This window comes from Phlebotomus papatasi, chromosome 3 (genome assembly GCF_024763615.1).
Source record: "Phlebotomus papatasi isolate M1 chromosome 3, Ppap_2.1, whole genome shotgun sequence".
NCBI classification, from domain to species: Eukaryota; Metazoa; Arthropoda; class Insecta; order Diptera; family Psychodidae; genus Phlebotomus; species Phlebotomus papatasi.
This window is the reverse complement of record NC_077224.1, coordinates 15914521-15929407: the sequence shown is the minus strand read 5'-3', so window position 1 is coordinate 15929407 and position 14887 is coordinate 15914521. Positions and strand designations below refer to the sequence as shown.

Here is a 14887-nt window from a genome sequence, read left to right as displayed (position 1 = left end):
TTGAGAAAATCCGAGGATTACAATAGGTGTGATTAGAGCACTGAGAAAGATTCGAAAAAGTTAAAATAACATTCCGGAAATGTTAATTTTACCCTGCAATATTGATCCGAAATCGGTGTAAATATTACCCTTTCTAGGTGTATTAGGGGTTAAAGTTACCCTTTTTCATGTTAATTTTACACTTACAAAGGTGTAAAATTAACATTAAAAAATGTTCATATATTTTTACGCCTAAAAAGTGTTAAAGTTACGAGGAAAAATAGTCAATCGCACCCCCTTTTTGCCCAGTGAAGGAATCACACCAAAAATTGCAAAGTTTTCAAATCAATGCGAATTTTTGCAATGATCTCATTGCATATTTTGCTATTTTTCCCGTTTTCCTCGTGTGCAGTTTGCTCCTGAGCCAGAGATGAATGTGATGGGATATCCCTTGAGTGATTTCATTGGCCTCAGTAAGTGGTCCGATCAACCGTTTATGTGTGACGAAGAGAATCGTCGTGTTGATCAGTTCTATGAGGAATGCAAATCCCTCCCAATCACCTATGCCAATTACTCCCAGGCCTTCACACCGGGCGCCTCATTTGGCACTGAAGTAACTGCCGATGCCAGGGATGATGAAGAAGTCCCGGTGTCACTGATCAATCACTCCAAGGACAGTTGCTTCACGGTGGTCAAGAAGGGAGGCGGAGTACACCACAGTTCGGCCTTCCGTGGGCAAAGTGGCAAGTTCAAGGGATTCATTGGGAGCAGCACGGGCACTTCGGCAGCCATTGGAGACAATGAGAATCTCCTGACGTCCGATCGAACCCATTTTAGGCCCATTAAGCAGACTTTTGTCGATGGCTTCATCTTCGATATTCCCTGCACACCGGACAATATTCGGTATGAGAGAACGGACACGGGATCGATGTATTTTGACTCTGAGCGGTATATGGAGTATTTGGGCAAGGAGGATCACGGTGAGGAGGGGGGAGAAGGAGACGATGTTGGGCTGGAGGAGAAGAAAATGGGACATTTTACGTTGAAATTCTGCGTGAGGCAGATTGAAAAGTGCTGCCAGACGGAAGATCGTTTGCTCTGTCTCAGTGCCAAGATGTTTGCGGATCCGATGGCATGTGGGCGTTTCAGGGATGTTGGAGAGGATTCGGATGTGGACATGACTCCGGACATCTTTAGCAGGGGACATCCTTTTGGATGGGATGACGATGATGATGATGGTGCAGACAATTGCGATGATTTGGACTTGTTCCGGGCATCAGGATTTCACTTCCAGCCCATGGGAAGGTATGTGGAATTTTTTCTCTCTCATTCCTTCCAATCAATAGGGGAAAGCTCGCTACCTTCGGACGATTTATACTTCGCACAAATCATTTTTTTCAAGGTGTTATAAATGAATTTGGCCCATTATAATATTATAATTTTCATAGCTAATCAGATGCCTCAATCCAATGTCGTCCGAAGGTAGAGTGCTTTTCCCTAGATTAAAAAATTGATCCCCTAAAAATTATTTTGTTGAAATTTTCAACGGGAATGTTAAAAAAAAACCTTTTTTGGAAGAATTTTAAAATTTTTCAAAAAATTAAAATATTTATAATTGATTTTTCAACCAAGTTTAAAGAAAGATGTCCGACTTTTACTACTGACCGAAATTTCAAATTTTACCCTATTGCATTTTTTCCTAAAGCAAAAATTTCTGTTCTAAATAATATGAATTCCCTTTCTTTTGGTTGAGAGTGGAAAATTAGCGCTGCAAAAGTTAGGTATCAAATCTAGAGTAGAGCATATTTTTTTATTTATTTTTTTTTAATGTTTTTAACCCATGTTAGCCAAGGCCATATAGCCACAAGACTTATTTTTCACAGCATAATTTAAAAATTATGACAATAAATCTTTACTTATTTTTTTATTACACTAATAAAAAATCAGTTAACTGTTTTTTCCGTTCTTAGATCTGATTAACTCCTTTTTTAGAGTTATTTGTCCTTCAGTTTGGTTGTAATATTAAGGTTTTTTTTTAAACTCTTTTCTGAGTAACTTATTCATTTTGTCTTAAATGAACTTTTTTCCGGCAAATCGAAAAACTGGATATAAATTTTACTATTTCATTTTCTTTTCTTTTTCTTTAATTCCCTTTATGTTTTTTCTTGAATTTCAAGTTCCTTTAAAAATTTTACGTTGCGAATATCTTCTCAACTGAAGTATATTCTTAAATCGAAAATTTAGACTCAGTCCTTTTTCTTTGGAACTCAGTAATTTTTGAATCATAGACCAATAAAAAACCATTAACAAAATAAACGTAGTCGCATTTCTGGTGAAATGTTGAATCAGCTCTCATATACAGTGGCGGCCAAAATAATAGAATCAGCTCCGCAAAGACCACTATTTAACTTTTAGCATTTTTGTTTATTCCAATTCGTTGAAATAATTTTGATATGGAAATGTTCAAATGGTTCAAATAATTATCTTACGTCAAAAAAGTATTGTTTTGGCCGCTAGAGGTCTCTATTTTTCACAGAATACATAAATAGTGAAATGTGGTTTGAACAACACGATGGGAATACTTTCATTTAAATTAAAGAATATGGTATATAAATCGAATAAGTTTTAATAAAGCAGTATTTAGAAACCATAAATGACAGTTTTCCAATTTTTTTGGCCGTACTGAATTGCACTATTGACGTATTCTGTGTAAAATAGAGACCTTTAGCGGCCAAAACAATCCTTATTCTACGATTCTAATAATTTGAAGATTTCTACTTCAGAATTCTATCAACAAATTGGGAAAAAATACAAAAGTTAAAAAAATATTTGCAAAGCTTATATTTTCTGTGATTCTATTATTTTGGCCGCCACTGTATTTTTTGCCCATTAGGGGAGACTGGGGCAAAATTTGTAAAAACGGATATTTAATTTTTTTCACAAACTATCAGAGAATCTGTAGAAAATTTACTGCTCTACTATTTGCCGAAGTTCACATTTCTATATTTCCAAAGGAAATGCGATTTCCGAGCCATTTTCCAAAAGATGATTTTGGGGCAAATTTTGTTTAGACGGGGTATTTATTGTCATATTTTCTTTCTCTTTGTTATGAACTCTCCTGAATGAAAGAAATACCCAATTGATAAATTTTTGTAGGAAATTTATTTCTTTATAACTTTATGCAGACCATTTTTTTCTTACAAATTTTACCCCGAGTGTTCATTTTTTATAAAACTACTTCGGGGTAAAAATCAGTTTGAGAAATTTACAAACGAAATATAGATTCGTGTTCAACAGATCCAAATTATCCAGCAAACACACATTAATGCAAAAATTTTCAAAAGTATAAGTCGATGAAAATTGATATCTCCTAAAGGGCAAATATGTTAAAAATCCGGGTTCGAAATTGCAATATTTTTTTTATTTTCTATATTCCATCCTCGAATTCCTTAAAACCTTTGATGCTTACTGAGCTTCATGAAGGTAATCTATGATAAAAATTTAAAGTCTCGAACTCTTTTCTCTTTGAAGATATCGAATTTTAAAATTTTCGATTCGCCAAATTTGCCCCAGTCTCCCCTATCTTTTTACTATTTTCTCTATTTTTTCGATTTTTTTCTTTCTGTTTTTACTTAACCATTTTTAATTTTTGTTCTTGAACTCGGGGTGATCATTTGAATTTTGCTAAACGAAAACCATCTCGACTGAAGTATATTCTTAAATTGAAAACATTTAAGCATATACTTCAGTCGAGACAAACTTTTACAACGAAGAAGAAAGAGTTTTTTTGAATAAATTGTCGTTAATAATCTATTATTCTATTTAATGAGAGCTTTAGATTTATTAAAATAATTACTGCAACTACTAGCACCTTTGTGTTGAGTATCTGCAAGTGTAAAAAAAAATATCTGGAAATAGTTTTGTAAAGCCTGGCTTTCAGAAAGTTCTGAGAGAACTAGTTTTAACACACCAAAATGTCATGAAAACTTTTTTGATTAAAGAAAAATATTATTATTACACTGTGCAACAATTTCAAACTTTTTTTTTGTCGCCGGGTTCTCATGCTACTTTTTCTATTGCTAGGGTCAAATGATTTACGAAAATACTTATCATTTTGATTTCATTTGGATTTTGCGACTGGTATTTACGAAAAACGGTTTTTTCCGTTTTTTGATACTTGGGTGCCTATATCTCCGAATCTACTGAACCGATTTATTTCTCACTAAGGAATAATTTGTTCTCCTTTAGATGCCCGATAAATCCTCTGAACAGATGAAGTTCGTACAACCGACACCAGGGGCGCTGTAGTCCCATAAATGTCAGAAAACATGTAAAAATCGAAATTTGTAGCAACTTTGATCAAGAATATCTCGAAAACTAAAACTGTTCTTAACAATCTTATTTATGGGTTTGATAGAGAATTTTATTAGCTACATTTTTGTTCATATACAACTTTTTGCTCAGATTATTTTTTAGCCTCGAAATAGAGGTTCAAACGAAAAATGAGCACCCAGCCAACTAGAGAAAACCCTCATTATTTCACACATTTTGACTTTTTCTTTTCAAGTTGAGGTAAATCCAGGATATTTTCATACTTTTTCTAAATTGCATAAGTTTAATAAATATATACATATTTTTTCTTTTACATCGGAAAATTTCTTAGCCCAAGATACACAGTCTCAAAGATGGCGTGACGCGCTTCATATTTCACTTGTGATTTTTGACAAAAATTTTAAAGTGCTCTATTTCGGGAAGAGGCCAAGATATTTTTTGCTATTTTTTTTTTAAATCTGACATGTAATTTTATTCTCTTTAAAGGCGTCTCCAAACTTTCCCCTATCATTGTAGGAAGCAACGTCAAAATAAAAAAAAGGCAATTTGTTTATGAAAATTGATTCTAGTGTATAGACACCATAAATCGACATACTTTTGATTTTTTTTAAATTAAAAAGTATATTATTAACATAAAAAACCACATTCCCTCAAAGAAAGAGGGTCCACTTTTTTGTTGAACTACTTAATTTTTTTTTTTTGGAAATTCCCCAAAACAATTGAGTAGTTAAACTCAAAAATGGATAGACTTCTTTTCAGGGAGTATAGCACCACAATAGTATTTACCAAAAGGAAAAATATTGAAACTTTTGGATTTGGTATTTAAAAAAAAGTCCAAAAAATTTTTTTTTGTCAAAAACAAAACTTTAACATATATTTGGCACATATACTCTATTTTGAAAATGTTTTAGACTTTTATTGCGAAATATATAAATAAAAAGTCCAGTACGACTCTGATAGTATTAATTCCTAAAAATTTCAAACACAGTGAAAAATATGTAAAAATATGTAAAATTTCAAATTTAATGTCAAACTTTTAAACTACTTTTGTCGAGTAACAATCTGAGTCAATTTTGAATGAGTGAAATAGTAACTTCAACAAGAAAAATAACTTAGAATATTGCAGACATGACATGTGTTGACTCTATTGGAGTCGTACTGTATTTTTTTCGAAAAGTAAAGTGATCAAAGTCTAAAACATTTTTAAAAAAAATAGCGTATATGTACTAAAAATGTGAAAAACTTTTGTTTTTACCAAAAAAAAAATTTGAACTTTTTTTTCTTTTAAATACCAAATCCAAAAGTTTCAATATTTTTCCTTTTGGTAAATACTATTGTGGTGCTATACTCCCTGAAAAGAAGTCTATCCATTTTTGAGTTTAACTACTCAATTGTTTTGGGGAATTTCCAAAAAAAAAAAATTAAGTAGTTCAACAAAAAAGTGGACCCTCTTTCTTTGAGGGAATGTAGTTTTTTATGTTAATAATATACTTTTTAATTTAAAAAAAATCAAAAGTATGTCGATTTATGGTGTCTATACACTAGAATCAATTTTCATAAACAAATTGCCTTTTTTTTATTTTGACGTTGCTTCCTACAATGATAGGGGAAAGTTTGGAGACGCCTTTAAAGAGAATAAAATTACATGTCAGATTTAAAAAAAAAATAGCAAAAAATATCTTGGCCTCTTCCCGAAATAGAGCACTTTAAAATTTTTGTCAAAAATCACAAGTGAAATATGAAGCGCGTCACGCCATCTTTGAGACTGTGTATCTTGGGCTAAGAAATTTTCCGATGTAAAAGAAAAAATATGTATATATTTATTAAACTTATGCAATTTAGAAAAAGTATGAAAATATCCTGGATTTACCTCAACTTGAAAAGAAAAAGTCAAAATGTGTGAAATAATGAGGGTTTTCTCTAGTTGGCTGGGTGCTCATTTTTCGTTTGAACCTCTATTTCGAGGCTAAAAAATAATCTGAGCAAAAAGTTGTATATGAACAAAAATGTAGCTAATAAAATTCTCTATCAAACCCATAAATAAGATTGTTAAGAACAGTTTTAGTTTTCGAGATATTCTTGATCAAAGTTGCTACAAATTTCGATTTTTACATGTTTTCTGACATTTATGGGACTACAGCGCCCCTGGTGTCGGTTGTACGAACTTCATCTGTTCAGAGGATTTATCGGGCATCTAAAGGAGAACAAATTATTCCTTAGTGAGAAATAAATCGGTTCAGTAGATTCGGAGATATAGGCACCCAAGTATCAAAAAACGGAAAAAACCGTTTTTCGTAAATACCAGTCGCAAAATCCAAATGAAATCAAAATGATAAGTATTTTCGTAAATCATTTGACCCTAGCAATAGAAAAAGTAGCATGAGAACCCGGCGACAAAATCATCGTTGCACAGTGTTATTATTATTTTGAATTTGTGAATTTTTGGTAAATTTTTCTTCAAATGACCATTCAGACGCTTCAATCTTTTGCACGAGGCGGGATTCGAACTCACAACTACTGTGACAGAATTGAGTTAAGGGTCTCTCCGCCCAAGAGAGTTAAACAATCTTATTAATATCACCATGGCCCTCTGTTCCTTAAATTCACTTTTTGTTGAAAGTTTTAGTCATTATTAGTAGTTAAAAACGTGTGGAATATTTTTTTCATTGGATGGGCTTTGACTCAGGATCGAACCCAGGCCTTCTGCGATACAAAGTCTGCGCTTTGTCCCCTGAGGCACTCATTCGCTTAAGTGGTAGAGTACTCGCTCTATACGATGCCAGTGTGTCGGGCTCGAATCCCCTTCAGGTTACCCGGATTTTTTTTTCTGACGTTAAAGGTGTTTGGATTGCATTCGATGTTACGAAGTCTCTTTGCGGGAAGGCCTAAGTTTCTCTATGGAACGTTCATTTTATTTTATTAAGGGGTTTTCGTCATTATTGGCGATTCCCTTAAAAAAAATTGCGGCCGTCGCTGTCTTAGCGTGGAAAGTACTCTCCTTTCGAATGTTCATGCCTTCGAATAAAGTGAATTTCTTTTATTTTTCCTAAGAGACTTACACATAATTATCACAAAATTATCAATAATTCATAATAAGCTAACTAATATTTTTTAATAGAAATGTTTAAGTCTCTTAGGAAAAATGAAAGAAAATTCACATTATTCGAAGACATGAACGTTCGAAGGGAGAGTAATTTCCCTTATAGTGTTTTTTACATTTTTCTGTTTCATTTTTTTTAATAATTTTTTTTAAAATTCCTTTTTTTAACAATAAAAATATTTTTTAAAAAGATTTACATGTTAGCTGATTTTCAAGGTGGATAAAATAAAATATGTACATTACATTGACTTAACAGGTCACAAATAAATTTGACAAGATGTTTTCAAGCCCTATTAACTTATTCCACAAGTTTTTTATGCATAAGTAATGATAAATTGAAAGAAAAAAAATATTAGAGTTTGTCGGAGTGGAGATTTGATACCGAACTTTTTGAGCGCTAATAGGCATTTCACCAAAATCCGCGATAAATAAATGTTGTGAAATGTATAAATAAGGCATGTTGTGATGTAGGTGTCTTGGAGGGGGAGGAGGAGGAGGAGAATGTCTTGATCTGGACAATTGGACAATGGCCGAGATGAAGAAGAACTGTGTGGACAACAATAACAGTCACACACTCTGGGGCCATTGTGCTGCATGTAACAACAGCACAATGTCTCTTCCGGCAAATAGACTCCTCCGGGATGAACTGTATGCCGATGGAGAGGAGATTCTGTCGGATCTTAAGTACATGCAGGACCTCTACATTGGGGAGGGTGAAGAGGAGTCTGAGTGGGAGGATGATGAGGAATGTGGAGGATTTGTGGCAAAGTGTCCGGAGGATTCAGCCAAAAATATCTACTACAATGTCAATAAGCTCATTTCGGATCTCCTCAGACCGGAAACGGTGAAGACACTGACACAGGTACTGGGTGAGCAGAACCAGAAGACTATCATGGAGGGCATTCTGTCGGACAAGGATGAAACGTATTGGAGATCGAAGACACGTTTTCCACCAGAAAATCCACCAACTCTGTGGAGTGAATGGAAGGAGAATCAAGCTATGGAACGCGATGAGATCTCCTACAATATTTCCGATGATCATCTCAAGAGTCTCATGGGAAATCAGCCGGGAAATAGTGGTTTTCAGGTAGGGAAATCACGTCCGGATAGGAAGCGTCGTCATTCGGCTTCGCAGAATCTTCCTGAGGATTTTTCTTCATGTTTTCCACGGAATAAATTCCATGGGAATGCCATGCTGAAGGAGTCCTGGGACAATTTTGATCATCATTCACCTGGCCAGGGTGAAGCCGGTGCTTCTGCCTGGCAGGCGGCTCCACAGATGGTGGGTAAATTGTCCGGCAGAAATGCCCTCAATGCTTCATCGATTTTCAATCGAGTTACAATGGTATCTCGCCCACTAACCCGTTAAAAAGTCTATCTACTCCCTGGAAGTGTCCTACCCATGTCCGATGGATTTGTCCATGTCCTCTGTTTTTGCCCTTTTTATCCCTTTTTCTAATCTCCCCGCCCTTGATGAAAAGAAAAAAAAGAAAAGAACCACACGAAGACGAAAACCAACCGCCTGATCAGGAATAATGGAGCCGATTTTGAATGTTGTTTTTAACCGCGCGCGCGAAAAAAAGGATTTTTTTGTCATGTTAAAAAAAATTCACGTTGTTTGTGTTTTGAGAAATTTGTTTGTTTGCAGCAGGATTGAGCAGGGTGATTTGCAAGAGAATTACTAGGAAAGAAAATCACCCTTAGAAACATTTTGAAGAAAAAAAAAGATACATAAAATATCCCTATAAAAAAACGTCCTGCAGAAAAAAAATCCCTAGATTATTGATTTTTTTTCAAAGTGCAGGATTTTGCGAAAATGTAATTAAATAGATGATAAACTATTCATTTTAATTAATCAAATCACTCTTTATAGGTTTTTTTTTTGAGAGAGAAAGAGGTTTTTTATTGAACACAAATTCTAAGATTATTTTGTTCTTAAGATTCCCCGAGACACACACAAACATTTTTAAAAGAAAAAATAGGTTAAAAAGGAGTTTTTTTTAAGGAAAGAAAAATGAGAAGTCATTTCAAAATTTCCCTAAGCGTTGATTAAGATAAATTGTTGTTTCTATTTTATTACATTTTCACTTTGAAGTTGTCCGTGTTTTAGTTAAAATTTCGCGTGAAACAGAAAGAAAGAAAAAAACACAAAAAGAAATCCAAATGAAATAATAAATAAATATAAAATAGAAACAAATTTGTGACAATTCCCTTTTTTTTTGACAATTTAAAAAAATTTTCCAGGATGATTTATACTTTTGTGTGAAAAATTATCATGCCAAAATTTAGTGAAATTCTTTCCAATTCGATGTACTTATGATGAAGAAAAAAAAAGCCACGAGACTTGTTTTATTTTATCCTGGAAAAAAGGAAAGAAAAAAAATTGGAAATTGTCGCTGAAAAAACAGAAAAACCCCTCCAAAAAAAAGTTAAAAAAAAACTCATCTTAGTTAAATGTTTTCACACAAAATCCGACAAGTCATTTGTTTTTTTCATTGTTAAATAATTCACACAGAAAACATTGAAATATTCTTGTTCTTCGTGTAAGTTTTAAATAAAAGAAGTATGAAGACAAGACCGTTTAAATGTAATTAAATAAAATGAAAATGAAATTACATGTAAAAGAAACACACACACATATTACTTTTTTTCAATATCTTTTCAGAGTATATTTCTATCTGAGAATTTTTTTTTTTGGCTTTTTAGATAAAAAGCAATTTTCTCACAGTATACTCTGAGGAAATGATTGAAAGAATTAAATAAAAAAACACATAATTTAAAAGATTAATTGCTAAGTATTTTAGTGAGAAGAGATATGGAGAGATGGACAAATCTTTGGATTTTCCGAAGATTTGTCCCTGGAGTCCGTGGACAAGTCTTCAGACACATTGAAGATTTGTCTGCGATGAACAAAAAAAAAAAAGAAACAAGAGATGTATTTTTGGAAGATGGAACAAAAAAAACATACTAGAAGTAAAAAACCATTTTAAATGAAAGAAATACCTTTACCTTTTAGAAACAAGAGACAGCTGTAAATTCATATAGGAATATTCAAAATAATTTAAGTCTTTTTGAGAGAAAATTATTCCAGCTGTCGCAAATATTTTTTTCAGCCCATTTCTTTCGGTAATTAAAACAGAAGTAACCATCAAAATCGAGGAGAAAAACGTGAGAAATATTCGTTTTTTAAATAGATTACATCCCCAAAATTAAAGATCGAATGTGAAATCTCAGGTTTATATAAACACTGAGAGAAATGCGAAAAAGTTAAAATAACATTCCAGAAATGTTTATTTTACCTTGCGTTATTTATCCGAAAACGGTGTAAATATTATGCTTTTTAGGTGTATCAGGGGTTAAAGTTACCCTTTTTCATGTTAATTTTACCCTTAAAAAGGTTTAAAATTAACATTAAAAAATGTTGATATATTTTTACACCTAAAAAGTGTTAGAGTTAGGAGGAAAAAAGTTAATCGCACCCGCTTTAACATTTTTTTCTCAGTGAAGGTCTGAGAATGTTTATGGGCAAACTTCAACTTAAAATTGTCTCTGAAGTGCAAAATCGATCGACTATTTGGCACCTAATAGCAGTTTTGGCAATTCAGTGAGATACAATTTTTATAGGGCTCTCCATGGGACAATTCCATGATAAGTCTTGTGGAAAAATTGTATATTCCATCCAAATCTTCGCCACTGTGAAACAAACAACAAACACTAGGCTGGTTGAGGAATTCTGATGATTTTCCACAGAAATCCGTGGAAACTTCCTCAGTTTTGGAATTTTATGGAATGTTGCACTAAGGAATTAGTCGATTTCTTTTTGAGTTGTTTTTTCAAGATCTCGTTTAAAACTCAAAATTCATTTTGTGTCGTTCTGACAATAAATCCCAAATTGAGCAGCTTTCTGGCAAAGCATCTTCGAAATTCTTTATAGGGCTACCCCTATAAATTTTAAGGGGTTAGTCGATTGATCCTTAAGTTTTTTCTTATCGTCGAATAATTGACACAGACATCGTCGAATAAAATTCATTTTTTGTTTTTCTTACATTAAACGCCATATCGAACGATTTTCTGACAAAAGTAACTTTCAATATTATTTATAAGGGCGCCTCTTTATTGAGGAATTCCTATGATATTCCACAGAATTCCATGGAAATTTCCTCACTTCTTTGACTTTGTGAAACTCTGCGCAAAAGGGTTAAGTCACTTGATCCTTGAAAAATTTTTCAAAATCTCGTTTAGGATTCAAAATCCGCTTTGTATGTTCCTGACAATAAACGCCAAATCGAGCATCTTTCTTCGATATTCTTTATAGGGACGCCCCTATAAATATTTATGCCACATGAACCAAGTTTTTTATGCACAATAATCGAACAATTGCAGCATTTACATAATTTTTCCATGGATTATACGAGGAATTGCGATGATATTCCACAGAATTCCGTGGAAATTTCATCACTTCTGGATCTTTGTGGAACTCTGCACAAAAGGGTTAAGTTACTTGATCCTTGAAAAGTTTTTCAAAATCTCGTTTAGGATTTAAAATCCGTTTTGTATGTTCCTGACAATAAACGCCAAATCGAGCGACTTTCTTCAATATTGTTTATAGGGACGGCCCTATAAATATTTATACCACATGAACTAAGTTTTTTATGCACAATAATCGAATTGCAATGATATTCCACGGAATTCCGTGGAAACTTCCTCATTGTTGGGGCTCTATATACCAATTCTCTAAAGGGTTAGTCGTTTGATACTTGACCCAGTTAAATATCGTTCTTCATTCTGCACTTTTCCGTAGACATTTGAATCAGCATTTTTCGATGGCTTTAGTACAGTTAATTTTGCCTTTGGAAGACATTTCAGAACATTGCAGAATTGCCCCGAATTACCCCTTTGGAATTCTGAAGAATTTTTCCACTAGAGATTTGTTGAAATTCGTTCCAAATCGAACTTTCAATATTTTTTATAGGGATACCCCTATAAATATTTATGCCGCACTTCAGTCGAGCACTCCCAGCTTTTGCATAATGTTTCTCAATTATGGAACTTTATGGAGCTCGTAAACGTCAAGTGCCAAATAATGCTCATTTGGATGTCGTTATCGTCAAACGACAAATCGTACGACTTTCGGATGTGTCGATCGACATCTTTTATAGGGATATCCCTATAAATATAACCAGTTGTTGCTGGTTATACTAATTCTAGCAGTTTGACATGAAGATTTCACAGATTTTTAGCGGAAAATTTAGCTAATTCCGTGGAATTTGCTACAATATTTTCACAAATGCAAATTTGTGGATAGGCTCCATGGAAGAAAGCGGACATTTTTTATGAAATGTCTTTAGGATTCTAAAATAAATATTAAATCTATAAAGTTTAGATCTTCAGGAAATTATTATTAAATAGTTTTTCGATAAATTTTAAACATTAAATACTAAATTGCAGGTGTACATATTTTTCTCAATTCATTGAATTTCAATTTTCGTGCAGTGTCTTTTCTTTTTTAGCAATTACTGCTAGAAAAATCCTAAAATGGAGAAACAGTCAATATCCAGATTTGACAGAAATATCTTGGGCAGATCATTTAGAGGGCTCTGTTTGCCGTTGGATTTGAACGGAGTATTATGTCAAAACTGCTAGAATTAGTGTTGCCCAGTAGCTTATAATTCCCCATTGTCAGACTTACGTAAAATAAAATTCGCTGAGATTCTGCATTCGATCTCAAAGAAACTAAAATTAAAATAATTACTTTTTGGAAAGAGAAAGGAGTATAAAGTGAGATATTTTACTGATAGAAGAAAAATCAAGGAAAATAAAATGAATATAAAATGCCTTACAGTGATTCTACCATTATTTAAAAACACGTTGCATTCTTTTTTATTTTAGAAAAAATGTTCGTGAAACAGTGTTTCCCAATTAAAATATATTATAAAAAAGAAAATGGGAAAGTTTCTTTTTTTTTATTAATCCCACTGGGAGAATCACCAAAAAAACTTTGTAATTTTCCTTAAAAAAAAAAATAAAATGAAGCAAATTTTTTAAATTTTTATAGGAAAAATATCCTATAAAAATTTATAAAATTTATTATTTAAAAAAAATCGTTACGTTTTTCTTTAAAAAAAAAAAGAAGAAGTATTTACTTGCCGAATGTTGTGCGGTATTCAGCAGCAATAAAATAGATGTCTGAGTAAACACACTGACGTAAAGAGATTTTTTTGAGAAGTGTGCAAAAAAAAAGAATAAATAATTTGTATTAGTTGCAATGTCATTTCTTTCGTTAATCCAAAAAAAAAGAAAATATTATTTTCATCTCTAAAAAAAATCAAGAAAAAAATCTCAAAAACATTTGTAAATAGTGCTTGAGAGTTTTGAGGTTATGTGGGACTGTCTGAAGAAATTTCCGTGGACAAGGCAAGGATTTCTCCAACTCTGCTTCCCTGATATTTACTGGGGAAGCCCTTCAACATTTTCTCGTTATTTTTTTATCAAATTGAAAATGTTGACTAAACGAGCTTTTATTTATCTTCTTGTTTAATCCTTTTAGTTCAATTGCTTTCAAATACTCCTGCAAATTTGTTTTTATTAATTATTTTATTTGCCAATTGGAGGAAATCTTTCGAAACACGAAAATTTCTTCGACACTCCATGAATGAGGAGAAATTATTTCGTGAGAAATTGAGAAGCTCATTTAATTATTAATTAAAAAAAAATGATAGAATGAGGAGAAGATGAAATATTAAATACATAAATAATCACTTGTTGTATAAAAGGAGGAGGATAAAGAGAAAATTATTCACTCATAAAATAAACCATTCTTAATCTTCTCTGCTAATAAATTTTCTTCAAGGTTAAAAATAAGGAAAATTTATCAGTAGAGAAGATTATTTTTTTGCCAATTTCAGAAAATTCACGCAGGATTGTAAATTTTTAATGTCCTTCGTGAGAAAAATTCAGGAAAAAAATGAGTGAAAAAAATTGCAAGAGCTGTAAAAAAAAAAGAAAAATACACAAGTAGTTATAGGTTTGTGTGTTGTCCGAGAAAAAATGAGAAAAACCTAAAATTAATTGCGTTGAAAACAGCGGAGAAAATTCTACTCAGGGAAAGGATTTCTCTTTCAGAAGTGATTTCCAAAGCGGAAAATGAATATTTTGTAGCGTGCCTGATACATTCGGTGTCTCAGAAAAAATCAAAAGGATTTTTGCTACGGGGTTATCCCTTTAACGTGAAATTCTCACCATGGGAGAAAATCGTGAAGAATCTGTGGATTTCCTTGGAAAATTCTTCAGTTGAAAGTTATGATAAATTTGGTCATTTAAAAAAGAATAAAATTGATAAAATATTGCATAGGATGAAAATTAAGAACGAATCTATTTTTTCTCCTTGGAAAATCCTTGGACAATTCCTTGGAGAATTCGATCGAGTGCCTAAGGATATCTCCCTCGATTATCCAGATGTGCTCCATCTGTTTTGCA

General features: G+C 32.7%; 1 protein-coding gene across 2 annotated transcripts in view; it reads left to right on the top strand.

The window, feature by feature from the left end:
* Positions 1-13712, top strand: part of LOC129807838 (uncharacterized) — a 49213-nt gene extending 35501 nt beyond the window's left edge. For both annotated transcript variants that reach the window (XM_055857389.1, XM_055857390.1), the window contains exons 8-9: positions 392-1284; positions 7883-13712. In XM_055857389.1, the coding sequence (XP_055713364.1) occupies positions 392-1284; positions 7883-8780 (1791 nt within the window). In that variant the 3' untranslated portion in view covers positions 8781-13712. The remainder of the gene's footprint in view (positions 1-391; positions 1285-7882) is intronic.
* The last annotated feature ends 1175 nt before the right edge of the window (positions 13713-14887 follow it).